Raw genomic sequence first — 17,847 nt, 5'->3', positions numbered from 1 at the left:
TGACACGGGAACTGGTTCGGTAGTATCCTCACTCTTTTTTGTGTGTGTTTTGCTCTGTTCTGTTTATTTCTTTTATTTAATAAACTCCCAAATAATAATTAGTAAAATAATTTAGCAAACGCTTAATAAGTTAAAAGCTGACTTAATCCTTTTTTTTTTCCTTGGTACTTTCTGGAACAGAAAGCACATTTAACCTCACTTTTTGTGTTTTTGCTCTGTTTTGTTTTGGTTAAGCAAACGGTTAATAAGTTAATTTAGCTAAAGTAATCCTTTTTTTCCCTCTGTACTGGAACAGAAAGCACAAATCACTCATGTATGCGGATATGGTGGAATGGCGAGGTAAAAATCCTGCTCCGGCTTCAATGATGATCATATCCAATCAGGTGCACACTGTCTTCGCTTGGGATCTGGCCCGGCTACAACAACGGACGCTATACAACCTTTTTCTTGTTTATCCAATCGAGTATCGGTTTATGACAATCCTGAAAACTTGTAGAGAGTGGGTTTGGGAAAGATTACTAGGGTACGCGGATGATGAGACCAGAAGCGCACCACTTGTTCAGGAGAAGCGCAGTGACACGGGCGAGTTATCATCTGCCACGCTTTACTGCAAATCTTGCAACTTCGATTCCCAAAGCCCTGAAATTTTCAGGAAGCATCTCTCGAGTTATAAGCATAAACGAGAAGTACGTATCCTCTATCTATCTCTCTCTCTATATATATATACTTGTATATCATCAATTGTTTCATTGTCTACTACATATTTTGAGCAACTACCTCTGTTTCCACTCTCTCTGTCAAGCAGGAGGATATAGACCCTACGGAGACAGCAGTTGACTGTGTAACAGAGGAGTGGGCAAAGGAATACCCGGCGACGCCTGAATACGCGACAGCTCAAATAGCGGTGTGGTGGAACTTGTTTCAATGTCCGATCCCCAAGGGATATGATGCTCGTCGGGTCCGGCCGAGTTTAGAAGCGGCATTCAAGAATCTTGGCTACTCTGGTCCTGTCTCCATCACTGCCTTTGGCGACCTAAACCGTATCCCTGATCACCTCCTGCGAGGGCTCTCTTCAACTGGAATCAATGTTGTGCATTCCTGTTACGGTTAGTCCATTTGGTTATCCATCTTTGGAATTTAGGGCGGTTTAAAAATATTCATCGTCTATGCCTACTGATCAATAGCTGCTTTCCTTTGTTGAAACAGCTAACACATGCACTGTAATTTATGAAGATATCGAGATTTGGGTAGATTCTAATCCTCCTCCGGCTACTATAATGGTCATAACGAATAGTTTGGAACCGGTCTATTCACCTTGTCTTGTCACGCTACTACAAGTGCACAAACACAAGCTTTTTCTGGCTTATTCAAGGAGGCCTCGCAAAATGTCTGCCCTGCTCACTTCTGCCGAGTGGCTCTGGGAAAGCTTACTTGCAGGTGTTTATTTGTCTGTCCTCTCATCGATCATCCATCCAGTACTGTTTGACATAACCATTAAACTAATTACGATAATTTCTTTTCCACAGTTTCAGAGACAAAAAAACACGTTCTTCAGAAGTGCAGTACAAGTCAAAGTTTATCCACAGAGGCAAGAAAACACGTTCTTCACAAGTGCAGTACAAGTCAAAGTTTTGCCACAGTTTCAGAGACAAGTGTCCACGTTCCTCACAAGTGCAGTAAAAGTGAAAGTTTTCCCACTCTTTCAGAGGCAAGAAAACACTTTCTGAATTGCAGTGAAATTGAATTTTTATGCACAGTTTCAGAGACCAGAGTACACGTTCGTTCAGAGTTAAAAAGCCACGTTTATCAGAAGTTCAGTGAAAGTGAATCTACCTCAGTATTTTATTGCGAAGTTTGCTTCTGTTATTACGAAAGCCTTGATGATTTCAGGACGCATCTCTCAAGAGAAGAACATACGCGACGAGTAAGTATCCCTCTCTCTCTCTCTCTGTCTCCTTGTGTCATAGTTAACATTGTTTCATTGTTTAACTGTTTCCACTCTCGTCGTCAAGCAGGATGGTCGTTTTATTGGGTATTTTCAACCCAAGGAGAATGTTCATTCGGCCGAGTACGATCCACAGGCTTGGCGAGAGGCAAGTTTTTTTGTTAATGTTAAACTTAAAGATTTGTTGCTAAAAGGCCCTAAAACATTAAAGTGTGCTTCTTGATTCTGTCGTAGAGACAGATTAAAAAAAAAAAAGTCCCATGTTTAATTCGTATACAATGTTGTAGGTACACGAGATGAGACGTAAGTTGAAGAAGCAAACTAAATCAGCCGAGTACGATCGATGGCATTGGCTCCGACAGGCAAGTTTTTTCTTAAACGAAAACTAAATATTTTCAACAGATAGATGCGATTTCTCATAAAAACAGTTGGGGTCCCCAAATGTGGAAATAGAAAGCATGTAATTGGTTTACTGGCTCTGTTTTGTTGCTACAAAGGCCCTAAAACATTGAAAAAAAAAAAAAAGAGTGCTTCTAGATTCAGTAGAAGGGACTGAGATAAATAAATAAAAGTCCCATGTTTAACCAAATGCTCATGTTTCATTATTTGATATGTTGTAGGAAAAACGTAGGAAAGCATTCCGGACGATTTTTCCTCTTCGTTTACGTCTTACTAATCGTGGACGTAGTAGACCTCCACGAAAATCTCAAACCTGCAAGAAAGAGTAATGTATTTATAAATATATATATTAGTAATTTAAAATTCAACAGAGTGAACTGGATACGAAAACGAAATAATAAACGTGATGAATTGTTTTTATTTTATTTTCTAATGTTTTCATGTTTTTAAAATGTATTTTTTTTTTTTTTTTACTTTTTACTAATTAAATCATTCAGTAACTATTCACTTGACATACAATTCAATTATTTCTTTCAAAATTCAACGTAAAACAGTTAGATCTTAAAATTCTTTAGCCTATGCTATTTGTTCCCTAACTAGCTATACAATTTATTCGTAGCCAAAGATTAGTTAGTACCTGTACTGAGGAGGATTTTTGGGCCAGTAACTAAGATTGATACACGAGGGTGGCCTGATTCTGTGAAAAAGATTCTCGGTCCAAACTTCTCCTTTGACATACTTGAGATTCGTGGTGTAACCTTCGAAGTCTTTGTAGCCAGCTTGTTTGGCTACGGCATTCTTCGCCGTCTCCGTGAGATCAAAGAACTGTGTACCAACCTCCTTCAACTGCCCTATCAGATCCATCGAGATTCCATGATTAACCACGTGAAAAATCCCCCACTCTTCGCTCGCTTTCACCACCGCACGAGACACTTGCTCTTCGTCAAGGTTGCTTAGATCGACTATTGGGATCGTCTCAGCCAGAAGAGATGTGTGTTGGTCTCTCTCGACCTCCATTATTGTCGCTGAAAATAATGGAAGGTGAGAGGTATACTATAAGTTTAAATTTGTAAAGTTTGTGATGAGTGCACAGGCCAGTCCGGTTTTGCAACCTTATTTGTTTGTTTTATTTGTCACGCCTATTGTTTGAATAATACAATATTATTTTGTTTATGCACAAAAGTATTCACTACATTACCTAATCATCTACTAACTTTGCAATTTTTGTTTATTTATGATATTTTCAGTACACAAAACATTCACTTTACTACCATGATCACTAATCAGTCACCTACTATCTTACGCAAATCCTTTACATATCAAATCAAAAACTACAAGTCTACAACAATAAATAAAAACGTTGTTTGTGTCATTAGGCTAGTGATTTTAGAAAGTCTTTTTTCCCCCGTTTGAAATGATTATTGTACGTATAAGTATACAACTCAATAAATCATTAGGAACACAACATAAACCATTACATTAACAGGAAACAAAAGAAAAGTCCCAAGCTCTACCGAGTACCGATGAAACAAAAGATATACAAAATTCATCTCACTACACAATAATTATTTCATCCGTTCATCAACCCCTACATAATGTCCCCAAAATAGAAGATTATGAAAATAGACTCAGGGTTGGGTTATAGAACATATTCTAGATACTACTAAGGACCCTCTCGGCCGCAGCAATCGTGAACTCTATATCCTTGGGACTGTGAGCCAAGCTCGTAAACCCGGCCTCGAACTGAGACGGTGCAAAGTAAACACCTTCTTCCAACATTCCCCTGAAAAACCTACCAAACTTCTCGGTGTCGCTCTTCTTTGCATCTGCAAAGTTGTAGACCGGTCCTTCTGCGAAAAAGAAACCGAACATACCACTTATGTAACCACCGCACATTGGATGCCCTGTTTTCTTTCCTGCTTCTAAGATTCCGTTGCTTAGCTCCTTTGTGATCTTGTCCAAATACTCGTATGTTCCTGGCTGTTGTAGCCGCTTCAGCGTGTGAATCCCTGCGGTCATTGCCAGTGGATTACCACTTAGAGTCCCAGCTTGGTACATCGGTCCTGCTGGCGCAACCTACAAAGAAAAGAACACAAACATTGTTTATATATATAGTTTTGAAAACCAGAAAACAGAACGGCCACCACCAAGTTTCAAAGCTTCTTATAAGTATAGAGCCAATTCTCACCATCTCCATAATATCACGTCTCCCACCGTATGCTCCCACGGGAAGACCCCCACCAATGATTTTTCCAAGAGTTGTTAGATCAGGCGTGATTCCAAAGTATTCTTGGGCACCACCATAGGCTAAACGAAAGCCTGTCATGACTTCATCGAAGATGAGAAGAACACCGTTGTCTTTTGTGAGCTGGCGTAAACCGTTGATGAACTCCGGTGTTGGAGGGATGAATCCAGAGTTACCAACAACAGGTTCGAGAATAACCGCGGAGATCTCGCCTTTATGAGCCGCAAAAAGCTTCTCAACAGCTTCAAGATCGTTGTATGGAGCAGTCAACGTATCTGAAGTAGCTGCTTTAGGGACACCAGGTGAGTCCGGTAGCCCTAAAGTAGCAACACCACTACCAGCTTTAACAAGGAAGGCGTTAGCGTGACCGTGGTAACACCCTTCAAACTTGATGAACTTCTCTTTGTTAGTGAAGGCTCTGGCGAGACGGAGCACACCCATACAAGCTTCAGTACCAGAGTTGACAAAGCGAACCATTTCAATGCTTGGAACAGCTGATATAACCATCTCAGCTAAAACATTCTCTAAGAGACAAGGAGCACCAAAGCTTGTTCCTTTCTTCATCGTCTCACCTAAAGCCGCGAGTACCTCATCATCAGCATGACCAATAATAGCTGGTCCCCAAGATCCAACGTAGTCAATGTACTCATTACCATCAATGTCCCACATCTTACAGCCTTTAACTGAATCGATCAAAACTGGTTGACCACCAACGGATTTGAAGGCTCGAACAGGGGAATTCACACCTCCAGGCATTAGATTCTTTTCATGAGATTAACAAAAAAAGATCAATTTTTTTCCATTAGTCAAGGATTATATAAGGTAACACACATTCGAATCACGAAGAAACAAAACTAATTGAAATTCGAAAAGAGACAACTTTGCATTCTGAACTAAGAAGGATTGATCATTCTGCGGTGACTATAATCTCCGAAATCAATGATTTAGAATCAATCAAATCGAAAGGGAGAAATCAATATACCTTGGCAGCATTGAAAGCTTCCTCTGATTTCTGAAGAGTGAAACTTTTCTTCTTCTCGTCGACGGAAACAGACATCTTGATGCAGCATCGGTTAGTAGAAGAAGAAGAAGCTCTCTTGGAGATCTTCGAGGAGCACGAAAACCCTAGAGCAGTTCCCGATCCTGTAAGCGTCGCCGACATCTTTGCTCTGAAAGTCGCGGTCGGAGTTGTTGGTAATCCAATGTAAGTGGGTGGGGCTTTTCTTATTCTGAGAGGAAGCAGAAGAGTCAACAAGATAAGGCCGATGCCCAGCCACCGGGTTTTTTATATTTCCCCAATTATACCCGGGTCGGGTTACCAAAGTCTCTCCAATCATTTATTTTATATTTCTCGTATTTTATTTTGAAAATTTGAGCTTGATTATGTTATTTGATTTATGATACGTTAGTGCTTTTCAAAATATGGATTTTGAGAGAAATTTAAAAATAATCTTGCAAATGAATGGTTCTTTTTCTATTAAGTATTAACCATGAAATTTCGGAATTTAGACAATCCTTAGTATTAATATTTTGGCTAGATATGATCATTTATTTTGTAATTGATCTTTATATGTATTACTAGATTTATAATCCACACGTTGCGCGGGACTATACTTTTTATTGTTATTTATACGAACTGTTAAATATAATTATAACTATCCAATATTAAAATAAAAATCTGTATATATGTCAAATTTATTTTATTAAGCAATATATAACTTTTATTTCTTTTAATATTTTTCACAATTAATTTTTTTTTCCTGTATACACTCATCATACTTACATCTACTCTCTTTTCACATTTTATTGTCTCACTTGTAATATATTGATTATGAAGACATATCATAAATATTTTTTTATATTTTTCATCTTTCTATACTTTTTTTAATCGGCTGAGTGATCATTAATTAGTAACATAGACGTAAAGAAATCTTATAGAATATATCCACCATTTGTCGCAAAGTTTCTTTGATAATGTTGTACTACACGTATATATTGCTTTCTAGTAATGATTCTCATAATTGGACTTGTTTCTATCCATAAACATCATATTATAACTTAAATATTACATTTTTATCTTAAATTGTTTGAAAAAAAATTATGTTCACATATATATATATATATATTTTACTTAAAATATATATATATAGTCTATTATGTTTCTACTTTTTATATAGTGTTCTTTTAATTTAATTCTCCTAAATCTACAAACTCATAAGATTCATCTAACTTTTAAATATGTGTACTTATGCAAAAATATAACTCTTTTTAATTTTTAATTAAAAAATTCTACAATCTACCACTACTATTATAATTGTTTCTATTACAAATAGCTTTCGCAATTTCTTCTTAGTATTTTCCACTATTCTTTTTTTGGTGTGTGTGATGTTCATAATAAGTTTTCTTTAATATGCTTTATTTCAAGTAACCTTATACATTTCTCTTAAATATACACATATTTAATTTTTGACCACTTGATTAATATTTTCTCCTTTTTTTGGATATACCTTTGTTTAACAAATTTCACCATTTTTCAATTTTGAAAACGATAGATAATATTGATCATTCAAACTATTTTAATTATTTATATTATTTAGAATTCTAAATAATAATATGCACCAAATCCTTCTGGCTTTAATCGGTAACATAAATTTATCATTTAACACTAACAACAAAGTCTCAAGTTTTAATATATATATATATATATATATATTATTAATTATATTATACTATAATTGAAAATAATAATATATACCAACTTTTAATCTAATTTAACACCAAGAATTGAATAACCTCTTGATTTAAAAAAACCTTTAAATTTTTGTGTTTGTTTTTGGGGAAAAAAACTCTTATTTTCTTTATCTTAATAAATGTAAATCTTGAAAGTAATTGTTTTTTCATTAAATATATGATAGCTCTATTTTCTCCTCTTTCTAGTTTTTTACAAATATTTACACAATTATTATATATTATGATAGAAATAACTAATTTTAGATTTATGTAATCTCTGTTCATATTTTGATATTTTTTTTTGTTGTATTTTTTTTTTCATTTCATTTTTATTTTACATTTTATTTTAAATTATTGTTTTTATAATAGTTAAAATATTTAAAAATGAGTAAATTAATTGATGCATTAGTTTTAGATTTTATGGACTTTAATTATGTGGATTAATTTATTAAAATTAGAAATAGGAAGTGATGAAGTGGATGAATAAGAAGAGAGAAAAGCTAACTTTATATATATAGATATACGACACAAGTATTTGTAATATCACAATACGTCATCGTTCATCATTATTTGTTTTTAAAATTATGATCAATTCAAAGACATACATAGACCATGCATGAATAAGATTTATTCTTTTTTTTATATATATATATAACAAAAAATAAGATTTATTCATATATCCATAAGTCCTTGGAACACTTTCATAGCTGAACCAGGAAGTCCAAGCAACACATTGATACTCTTCGTGTCACTGCCACATGGCAAGAACATAATCACTTCCTTCTCAGGTAAACCAACCGGTTCACCCCAACCGAAATCCTTGGTATGAAACGACAGTTTTGACCACGACGTGATCAGAAGCGTAGCCGTTAGGCTCGGCCTAGCCCGAGTCACCTCGAAGTAATCAATCGCTGACCTCATGAAACCGTCGTTGACCATTTCAACGGCGTTTTTAACCAAGCCCACAGAATGAGAAAGAGGGTTTAAGGTTACTTCACCTGCCGTTGTAACGCAATAAGTGAACACTGAACACAATCCCGTTTCCGGAGTATCCTCTAGGAAGTTCCAGAACAAATCTCGACCGTCCGTCTGCAGCAAACAGAAGTTTTATCCGTTGATCAGGTTTAAGCCCTAGAGCTTGACAACGAGCTCTCCATAGAAATCCGGTTAGGGTTTGAAAAGTGGTGGATCTCGTCTCTGCCATGATCTTGAGCCTCTCGAGTTTTTCGGGTCCGAAGAGGAAGGATTTGTAGACGAGTTTCTCGTCGGAGTAGAGTTTTCCCGTGTCGGATATGTCTTGTAGGTCCTCGAACTCGTTGTGTGGGAAATCGATCTTTGGAGGAGTTCTTGGTCGGAGGAAGTGTGCGGTCACAACAAGTATGATTCGTTTGTTTTTTTACCAGACTGATCCCATCTAAAATTGGGCAGATGTGATACTGCTATTTCAAAAACTCAAAATTTTATCTGGTGTATAAACATAATTTTGTTAAAACCGCAGAAGTCTATGTAAAGGGGACTATTATGTTGATTACGTTTATTTCACAAACAAGGTCGCATCTGGATGATAGCTTTTCTTTAAATATAAAGATTCTTTCGATAACGATATATTGTGATTTAGTAGCATTAGTAGAATATTGTATAAATAAATAGCATTAGTTGTACCATCCCTATAGGCTATAGTTTGTTTATTGAATGTAACTTGGTGTCAAGAAAAACTGAATTTTCTTCTCCATCAAATCCAAAATTTCATCAGGTCATTCTTTTTTTTTTAACCTACAAAAGTTTCAAGTTCACCATTCCGTTCATGATACAACAAGCCACAAATCGGTAAAACAAAGAAGTAAAATTCCCCACAGTATCTGGCTATCAAATAAAACAAGGATTAATAAACCTAACAGGTAACAGCTACACAAGAAGAAAAAGACACTTAAACTACATAATGAGAGTCAGACTATAGAGATTACACAAAGTACAAAGTAGAGATTCGACACACTCTGATTCACACAAAAGTTGTGTCACAATTGCTGCTTTCCTTCACATCAGATTTTGAGAAGAGAAACAAAACTCCCAACCTTAATCCTTTTTCTCTTCTTCTTCCTTCTCTTCGTCACTTTCAGCCTCGTCTCCCTCTCCTTTTTCTTCTTCCTTCTCTTTGTCACTTCCAGCCTCAGCTTTTTCCTCTTCATCATCTTCATCATCAGTCATTGCATTTATGGCATCTGTGATCACATCCTTCACCTCTGGTTTTCTATGTGACAGTTCCACACCGAAATGTTCGCCTGACGTTATCACAAACAGCATATGTTAGCAAACAGATCCTGAACATTTGTGGAAAGTATAAACACAAATTGCGAAATAAATAATAAAACCAAAAACCAAGAACATACTTAGCTTCTGCAGAATATCTGATAGTGTTGCCTGTTATTAAGAAAAACAAATTGTGTGAGAACATCTATTCAAGGTTTTTAGACCATTCCATTATATTCAAATTTGGGATAATCAAACCATCTTACCGTATTGAAGTCTACTTCCTTCAGAATTTTGGACACCACTTCAAGCATCTCTTCTCTGGTAGGCTCTTCTTTGGCTTTGCCTTTCTTAGTGGCTTTTCCTGTATCCAATCCATGAAAGAAGATAACAAATAATAAAGGAGTCAGATGGAATAATTTCTTTAAAAACATAAATCAAACGAGTCTAAGCATCAGAAGCGGCTGAGAATGGTTGTAACCTTTCTCTTTAGATCCCTTAGCCTGTGGCTTNATCATCAGTCATTGCATTTATGGCATCTGTGATCACATCCTTCACCTCTGGTTTTCTATGTGACAGTTCCACACCGAAATGTTCGCCTGACGTTATCACAAACAGCATATGTTAGCAAACAGATCCTGAACATTTGTGGAAAGTATAAACACAAATTGCGAAATAAATAATAAAACCAAAAACCAAGAACATACTTAGCTTCTGCAGAATATCTGATAGTGTTGCCTGTTATTAAGAAAAACAAATTGTGTGAGAACATCTATTCAAGGTTTTTAGACCATTCCATTATATTCAAATTTGGGATAATCAAACCATCTTACCGTATTGAAGTCTACTTCCTTCAGAATTTTGGACACCACTTCAAGCATCTCTTCTCTGGTAGGCTCTTCTTTGGCTTTGCCTTTCTTAGTGGCTTTTCCTGTATCCAATCCATGAAAGAAGATAACAAATAATAAAGGAGTCAGATGGAATAATTTCTTTAAAAACATAAATCAAACGAGTCTAAGCATCAGAAGCGGCTGAGAATGGTTGTAACCTTTCTCTTTAGATCCCTTAGCCTGTGGCTTACTCGGCTGTTTCTTGCTTTTCTCTTTAGAAGGCTCGACAGGATCAACTTTTTGCTTCTTAGCCGGGGACGAGGCTGACTTAGCAATTTGTTTGGAGGACTTTTCACCAGATTTTGCGGAACCTTTAGCAGAAGCTTGCTTATCCTTACCTTTAGACCCTGAGCTCTCCTCTACAGTCTTTTTCGATGAGCTTCTCCTTTTGGATGGTTTCTCATCCTCTGCTTTGTCTTTTTCATCTTCAGTGTCAGTCTTTTCATGGTCACTTTCTTCCTCTGGCGCCGCATCATCTTCTTCATGAGGATCATTAGTTCCTTCAGAATCAGCATCTCCCTCATCCTTGCCTTCTTCCGTGTCAGATGGCTGATCTCGCTTTTTTGTTTGCCTTTTTCTCTGCGTAGAGACAAAACATACACAAAGAAAGGATATCAGTACAACCCGTGATCGACAGCTTAATCAAGTCACACAGATGAAAAAGCATATAACTATCCATGCAAATGATTATAATTCGACCATACACATTAAAAATCAAAATTTTACACCACTTATATGCAGAAAGTCTAAGAAAACAAGCTAAAAAGGCGCCAATAGCAGGCAAGGAATACAAATTAGATAATTAAGATGATCAACAATGTACAAACCTTGGCTGGGGTGTCTGAAGATTCTCCAGATTTCCCCTTTTTTGGTGTACTCTTGCGCTTTTTGGCCTGCTAAAAATGAACTCAATGCTCTCATTGGGAATGAACCATGTAGAACAATAATGTACAGAATCCAACAGTACCTTTTCTTGATCAGCTATTATAACATCTCTTGTTTCCTTGGGAGATTCCAAAAATTCAAGCACTTTGACAGCTAGTTCTTCCTGGAAGTATCAGGATAGTGGATTTTTTTAGAATATAGAACAAGGTACAATAAATAGATAGACCACATCATGTTATCACTTACTTTTTTCATGTTGCTTCTGTTGATAGGTATATCAAGCACATCACAAAAAACTATCAATTTTTCTTTTATGCATTTGTCAATCTTCTCTTTTATTTTTGCTCTCTGCTTCTCCTCCTGATAAACATTATAATACAAGATTTACCAGAAGGCAAAACAGCAAACAAATCCCTGTAACAGAATATACTTGAAATGGGTTATACCTCATTCTCTGACCATGCAAAGCCAGAAAATTGACCAATGTTTCTCTTAACCATCTGTGCCTGCAGAGAAATTTTTCACGAAACGCTTTAAGTATCTATGCACTCTGGCAAAGCGAAAATTCCAAGACAACATCCATATTAACAGAGACAAAAAGCTTGAAAGTGAAATCTACATATCAAATGTGAGCAACATTTAAAATCACCTTTGCTTTCTTCCCATAAAGAATGGTGTGAAGTAACATCAGGTTGTCATCAGCTTTTCTCTTGGATAGTTTATGAGCCACTGAAACAGCCAACGTTATCAAAAAGCTTTCTAATTGTAAATAAATGTAATCAAGAATCCACTAAAAGAACCAAAACTTTCACCCTCAAGTTAGATAAACAAACAAGAGAAAGAAAGAAAGATCAAACATATCTTATCATCTTCTCATCAACCACAGTGCAGTTAGCTGCCAAAAAGAAAACCTAATAGAAACTTACCAAAAGTATAACCAAATCATGGACAGTAACTTATAGGCTACCAGAACGTCAGAATAGAATTAAGGAAACCAAAAGCCCAAGCTTTTATAATGAAATGGTTCTATCTACTACAAGCATAGCAATGAAGACAAATAATCTCACAGCAGCTATCTCATCTTCTAGATCTAAGATGTGCCAAACCAGCAAAGATTGTTCATTATTCTGCCTCACAACAATCAGATCTACACATCACAAGAATCAATACAATCACAAACATAACAGATGCGTAGACGTACCATTGGGAATTTCCCTGAGAGGTGTTCCACGACCCTACAAAAACACACAGAGACAGAAACCCATAACTAATTGATTCCAATTCTCAAATATACGAAAGACAAAAGAGCAAATTTTTACATAAAAGACAAACCTTTCCAATTGAAACAGACTTGCTGGGTGTAGCTCGCATAGGAGTAGACAACGAGAAACGCTCAACCTTCTTTCTCTCCCTCGTTGGTCTGTCACTAGTCGGAGTCACCGTTTCTTTCTCCGACGATTTCTTACTTCCACTTCCTTCTTCTTCTTCTTCTTCCTCTTCCTCCTCCTCACTTTCTACATCGTCTTCTTTATCCTTCTCCTTCAATTCTCCCTCTTTCGGTTCACCCTCTTCTACATCTTTCTTCTCCGCCTCATCCTTTATCGGCGAATTCGCTTTTTCTTCCTTCGCAACAACAGTTTCTTCCTCCTTCGCCGGAGATTCCACTTCCGGTATCTTCTTCTCTTCTAGGGTTTCAGTCGCCATGTTAGACCCAAATCAAGATGAGGAAAAAAAGGTAAAAGAGAAAAAATACCAGATTTGGGAAACTAGAAAGCCCTAATTCAAAGATTATGAAGTAGAGAAGAAACACAAAAAGAAAAATCAAAAATTTGGGGATTTTTTTCAAAATTTTCAGGAACACAAAGGCGGGCTCTTTCGTCAACCCCCAAAATTTTCACCAAAATCAAGCTCGCGGCAAAACTAACCCATTTTATATACATTACATACAAACACATCATATATACTTACATGCAACATACTCGGCCCAATTTTATAACAGGCCTAATTTTATACAGCCCCAATTTTATAACAGGCCTAATTTTATACAGCCCCAATTTTATAACAGGCCTAATTTTATTCCTCACGAGCCCAATTAAGTTCCGCACTTCTTTCTTTCTGACCAATACAATTTTTTTTCAAAGCAAAATAAAAAAAAAAAAATTGAATTTGGAGGGAAAACCAAAAAAACCCCTAAATTTCGCCGGCGAAATGCGTAGACGACGGCTGCAACTCCGGTACTCCTCCGACGAAGAAGAAGAAGACGAAGATGGAACTGGAACAAGCGGAATTGGTGATTCTGTTCGGAGCGGTGGTATTGCCTCAGCTGTACAACCGGAAACCTCAGTAGCTTCGAATTCTAACCCTAATCCCGGCGAAGCAATTGATGTATCGGAAGTTGAGATTATCGACGTATTTGGTAATCCGCCTCCCACACCGCCGGATTCTAGTATTCCGGTTGATTTGTCGGAGACAGAGTCGGATTTTGTGAGCGGTAATGACTATGAATCGCCGATCAGTGAGATTCTTTGTCGATTAGGGATTAAATTGAAGAGAGAGTGGTGGGTCTCTTGTCTTTCTGGACTTGAAATTTCAATCCCGCAATTTTTCCGCCTCGATGTTGCAGCGAAAGCTAAGCATTGCTTTGAGCAGTTCATGTTTTCCGATATGAATATATGCGGAGGTGGGGTTCTTCCTCGGAATGTTTCGTCTATGAATCTTATAGAACTCCCTGGTCCGTTTGTTCTTCAGGTTATCTGATTAATTGGTTTTTACCCTTTTTTGTTGGAACTGTTTATATAATGTGTGAGTTTGGCTGAACATTTCTGCTTAATTTCTTTTGATTTAGGTTGATGAGATTGTTAACATTGGATGTCCACTCAAAGGAAGGTATGAAAACGCTAATGCAGGGCTGAAGAGGTGCCTTAAGCTGTCCATGACAGATGGTGTTCAACGCGTTTTTGGTATGGAATACAGGCCTATTAAAGATCTTCAAGTCTTGTCTCCTGCTGGTTTAAAGGTGTGTGTTTCTTGTTGAGGACTTGTAGTTGTTAAAATGGTAGATTATCTTTTGGGATGAAAACTAGCATCTGATACTTGTCCTAAGGCCAATGTACATCCTTTTTTAACATGTCTGTGTTTTTTTTAGTAAAAGCACTGACAAGAACAGTTCAATGCAGATTGTTGTATCTAGTGTACAAGTTCGTCATGGGCTTTTAATGCTAGTACCTGAAATTGTAGAAGTCTTAGGAGGGATGGTTGAAGAACTTGAAGAAGCAAGAAAGCGTCTGGTTGTTGAAGTAAACAAACCTCCACGAGGGAAAAGGTATATTTATTCAAAGAATGGTTTACTTTGTTCAGAACTCGATATTGTCTCCTGCTTATGTTTCTCCCGCTCACTTCATATTCGAAAGTTTTGTCAGGATGTATGTCTCTTCAGTTGGATCTATTATTTGCAACGAGTTTGTTTCACCGATTTCTTTGGCTACAGCTTCTTTGATCTTGAGAAGAGTCACTGGTTTGAGCATGCCTTACGATTTAGTTTAGAGAATTCTGCATTTGGATTGGATAATGTGGAAAGATGATGCATGATATAACGTTAAAACTCAGTTTATAACACAGTACCAACTGTGTTTTCTAATTGCAGTTGTAAGTTTTACCCTTTTTGTCAAAAGTTTTGATTTGATTTTAACTTTTGCAGAATAAGGAGAGGAGTGGTTCCTTCATTGGCAACCAGAGCAACTCTAGCTGCATGGTCGCTAAATGGCAATGATGCTGGTAATCATGTAGATAGTTCTACCTCGGCCAATGCTAGTAACGCTCAGGTCAATGTTCAAGGTAGGGATGTTTCGACATTAATCTTCTTGTTTAGAGAAAACTACATATCAACAAGAAAAGTAGCTGCATGTCTCAAAAGTAGAGTTTACAAAACTAGCCAAAGTGTTCATTTCTTTCAACCCTGAACCAGAATAATCATTTGTTCCATCACAGGAAAGTGGTTAAGTGATAATTTTGAATTAAAGGATTGTCGTTTATATCATTAACTGTAACAAACTAGATCACAATCATCGTTCGTCATGTGTTTCCTATGATGTTCTACAGCATTAAAAACGTATCATGTGTCTTTCTGGGACAACAATGTCGGTCCTTAGATACTTTCAGTAACATGAGACAACCACTTTATTTTGAGATTATTAGTGGCTATTAACTCTCTTTTAACCAAAACACTTATGGCAGGCATACCCGTAAATGTAACGGGGACTCACATTAGTTCGCGGGTGATGGGCGAGCCTCCTGCTTCTACCAATGTGGAAGCTACTGTTTCAAGGGTTGAGCATATGCAGATTGATACTGCTTCTGCGCACGGGGAAAGAACGTTTTCTGATATACACTCAACTTCTAGTAACATTCACCGGGCAGCATCCACAGCTGGTACTAGATGCAGTGGTACAAGATCTTTTTCCAACAGCGTTGGTGGAAATACATGGGATCAACAAACATCTAACGTGGCTTCTTTTGTTGAAGAAATGCATATTGACACTGGTCGTGTAAGGGACACAACGTCTCATGTACATGGTTCAGGTTCAGGCGGTGTAGCAGATGTAGAAGTCAGTAATATGGTTATCGATTTGGAAGGACCTTCTGTGGTTACAAATACAGAGAAGCCTTTCACTTACTTAGCCGAGTTGTCTCAAAAATGGGCAGTAATGAAAGAAAGCATGCATTCTGTTCAAGGAAGGATCAAAGTACTAACACCACTTATCAAAATACTCTCAGACTCAGTCTTCTATCCATCAGGATTTCAATCTTTGTAACTAAAGTATCTATTTTCTTGCAGTGCTTCCTAACCGGAGTGAAGAAATTTCAGTTCAAGCAACAATCTACGTATGAGCTTCTATGTTACGTCGATGATGGTAGTCTCATCTGTGAGATCTTGCTCCATAACGACGTGAGTCCTATCCCTCATTTCGCAAAATTTATTACGAATTAGAATTAAGATCACCCATCTTGTCCATGATATTCCCTCTGCAGGTTGTACAAAACAGGATAGGTCATTCATCCATGGAAGTCACAGCTGCTCTTTCCTCTTCAGCACCAACATCACTAAATGCCATGATGAAAGAGAAACTGAAACGCTTCCAGTTGTTTCTCGCTGACTTCGAGGTAACCCTGCTAACATATCAGTTTTAGACTGTCTTTGTTCTATGATCAGATACATCAAACATAAGTTGTATATAGAAGACTAGTCTATATACAAGCTCATTAGGACTGAGTGTGAAGACCCAATCAGAGACAAACCAAACTACGCTTAGGAAGACATGTTTTTTCAAATTATTCATTTTGATGTTACTGCAGGGAATAATGGTCGTAGAAATGAACAGATCGTCGCAATATCCGGTAGCAATTGAAATGAATCAGGGATGTTCGTTAACCGATGCTCGGTTACTCTTTGAAAGAATCAAATCATCCTCGAGCTTAAATCCAGTTGTTGTTCTATCCCCTTGAATCTTGATCTAGTAGTCAACTAAAAGCTCAGTGAGAGCTTTTGGTGACTTGATTTCATTTATATTTGCTAAGGAATGGCTTCCTGGTTCAACTAAACCGGGTATTTCATATTTGGTGATTTATAGAAATTAAAAGTAGTTATTTTTTCTTTTCAAACAAGTAGATTAGGTGTGTATAAATTCTTTTAAAGAACTTGTATGTTTAGAGACTAAAACAAAGGTTATATTATATATATGGCAGATTGTTATGAGTTATTGTCATTTGGTAATCTTGATATGGCGTAAATCATTGAAAAATATTACTATTATACAGATAATAGCAATATTACTATTTTATGATCTATGTTTTACAGACACTAACAACTTATAGTAGATAAACATCTCATTCTCACCTCAATCATCATTCCATCACCCATTGTGATCAGTTTAAACTTTTTGCAAAAGTTTTCCGGTTTTTGTTTCCTGCCAATATATTTTCTTATATGATTTGGTGACGCATATTCAACGATTGTCCATTATGGGAAAAAACAAGAATCGGGGATTGATAAGTTTTGTTTGATTTGAAGGTCGAGTCTTTTCTTCTTTTTTGGCCGAATTTAACTCTGACTCTTGTTCGAGAAAAAAACACAGTGTTATGTTCTTTCGGTAGTTTCCTTTTGAATATACATCAAAGTCTTTTATTCGTTTTTTTGTTCTGTTCTAATAAAAACAAAAAACCAATCGTTTCGGATTTTATATATACTATTGGTCTAGCTAGGTAAGGTAGCCAAAATCATATTGGGGGTCCCGATGAATCAAATCGGTCTATGAATATGTCAAAGTCTTTTCTTGCCTAAATGGGATGGATATTAATATAAAGATCATGATTCTTCGATTAATCTACTCCAAACGTTTTGATGATGCCTAACTAATTTTTTGAACACTGCTAGTTTTATTTTTCAGAGTCAGGTTACGTCTATATAAAGAAGCCATTTAAATATGGACCATTGAGCCATTAAACCTAAA

General features: G+C 36.7%; 4 protein-coding genes and 1 pseudogene across 7 annotated transcripts in view; 2 read left to right on the top strand and 3 right to left on the bottom strand.

Annotated features, from left to right (window-relative positions):
- LOC104726974 overlaps window positions 1-3,306 on the top strand; it is a 4,830-nt gene extending 1,524 nt beyond the window's left edge. Inside the window, exons 2-9 of one of the 2 annotated variants that reach the window (XM_010445959.2) lie at window positions 296-686; window positions 806-1,106; window positions 1,207-1,437; window positions 1,527-1,924; window positions 2,016-2,093; window positions 2,233-2,307; window positions 2,566-2,669; window positions 2,964-3,306. In XM_010445959.2, coding sequence (XP_010444261.1) covers window positions 312-686; window positions 806-1,106; window positions 1,207-1,437; window positions 1,527-1,924; window positions 2,016-2,093; window positions 2,233-2,307; window positions 2,566-2,669; window positions 2,964-3,015 — 1,614 coding nt within the window. In that variant the 5' untranslated portion in view covers window positions 296-311 and the 3' untranslated portion in view covers window positions 3,016-3,306. Of the gene's footprint in view, window positions 1-295; window positions 687-805; window positions 1,107-1,206; window positions 1,438-1,526; window positions 1,925-2,015; window positions 2,094-2,232; window positions 2,308-2,565; window positions 2,889-2,963 lie in introns of those variants that run through there. The other variant, XM_010445960.2, reaches the window with a different exon arrangement.
- On the bottom strand, window positions 3,779-5,849 carry LOC104726973 (glutamate-1-semialdehyde 2,1-aminomutase 1, chloroplastic). The gene is made up of 3 exons (XM_010445957.2): window positions 5,572-5,849; window positions 4,533-5,351; window positions 3,779-4,420 (listed from the first exon to the last, which is right to left on the bottom strand). The coding sequence occupies exons 1-3, from the start codon at window positions 5,749-5,751 to the stop codon at window positions 3,998-4,000; spliced, it is 1,422 nt and encodes a 473-aa protein (XP_010444259.1). The 5' UTR covers window positions 5,752-5,849; the 3' UTR covers window positions 3,779-3,997.
- On the bottom strand, window positions 7,992-8,712 carry LOC104729052 (annotated as a pseudogene).
- LOC104726972 (protein DEK-like) lies at window positions 9,144-13,256 on the bottom strand. Of its 2 annotated transcripts, none has more exons than XM_010445955.1 (11): window positions 12,674-13,256; window positions 12,543-12,576; window positions 11,991-12,070; window positions 11,788-11,847; window positions 11,588-11,701; window positions 11,424-11,504; window positions 11,284-11,352; window positions 10,615-11,035; window positions 10,400-10,497; window positions 10,274-10,304; window positions 9,144-9,598 (listed from the first exon to the last, which is right to left on the bottom strand). In XM_010445955.1, the coding sequence occupies exons 1-11, from the start codon at window positions 13,043-13,045 to the stop codon at window positions 9,393-9,395; spliced, it is 1,566 nt and encodes a 521-aa protein (XP_010444257.1). In that variant the 5' UTR covers window positions 13,046-13,256; the 3' UTR covers window positions 9,144-9,392. The 2 variants fall into 2 exon arrangements, with proteins under 2 accessions (XP_010444257.1, XP_010444258.1); XM_010445956.1 differs by having other exon boundaries at window positions 11,284-11,349.
- Window positions 13,519-17,094, top strand: LOC104726970 (recQ-mediated genome instability protein 1-like). Of its 2 annotated transcripts, XM_010445953.1 has the most exons (9): window positions 13,519-14,089; window positions 14,187-14,357; window positions 14,518-14,663; window positions 14,778-14,861; window positions 15,039-15,175; window positions 15,575-16,083; window positions 16,176-16,286; window positions 16,370-16,501; window positions 16,694-17,094. In XM_010445953.1, the coding sequence occupies exons 1-9, from the start codon at window positions 13,550-13,552 to the stop codon at window positions 16,841-16,843; spliced, it is 1,980 nt and encodes a 659-aa protein (XP_010444255.1). In that variant the 5' UTR covers window positions 13,519-13,549; the 3' UTR covers window positions 16,844-17,094. The 2 variants fall into 2 exon arrangements, with proteins under 2 accessions (XP_010444255.1, XP_010444254.1); XM_010445952.1 differs by lacking the exon at window positions 14,778-14,861.

This window comes from Camelina sativa, chromosome 11 (genome assembly GCF_000633955.1).
Source record: "Camelina sativa cultivar DH55 chromosome 11, Cs, whole genome shotgun sequence".
NCBI lineage: Eukaryota > Viridiplantae > Streptophyta > Magnoliopsida > Brassicales > Brassicaceae > Camelina > Camelina sativa.
This window is presented reverse-complemented; position numbering and strand designations above follow the sequence as displayed.

Excerpts from the sequence above, each read along its gene's own strand:
- LOC104726970 (XM_010445953.1), top strand. The coding sequence starts at position 13,550 with ATGCGTAGACGACGGCTGCAACTCCGGTACTCCTCCGACGAAGAAGAA. Across the intron at positions 16,084-16,175 it reads CTGTTCAAGGAAGGATCAAA|TGCTTCCTAACCGGAGTGAA; the intron begins GTACTAACACCA and ends ATTTTCTTGCAG. Across the intron at positions 16,287-16,369 it reads AGATCTTGCTCCATAACGAC|GTTGTACAAAACAGGATAGG; the intron begins GTGAGTCCTATC and ends TTCCCTCTGCAG.
- LOC104726972 (XM_010445955.1), bottom strand. The coding sequence starts at position 13,045 with ATGGCGACTGAAACCCTAGAAGAGAAGAAGATACCGGAAGTGGAATCT. Across the intron at positions 12,577-12,673 it reads AGTCTGTTTCAATTGGAAAG|GGTCGTGGAACACCTCTCAG; the intron begins GTTTGTCTTTTA and ends GTGTTTTTGTAG. Across the intron at positions 11,353-11,423 it reads TAATAGCTGATCAAGAAAAG|CAGGCCAAAAAGCGCAAGAG; the intron begins GTACTGTTGGAT and ends GTTCATTTTTAG.
- LOC104726973 (XM_010445957.2), bottom strand. The coding sequence starts at position 5,751 with ATGTCGGCGACGCTTACAGGATCGGGAACTGCTCTAGGGTTTTCGTGC. Across the intron at positions 5,352-5,571 it reads AAGCTTTCAATGCTGCCAAG|AATCTAATGCCTGGAGGTGT; the intron begins GTATATTGATTT and ends TCTCATGAAAAG. Across the intron at positions 4,421-4,532 it reads GACGTGATATTATGGAGATG|GTTGCGCCAGCAGGACCGAT; the intron begins GTGAGAATTGGC and ends TTTTCTTTGTAG.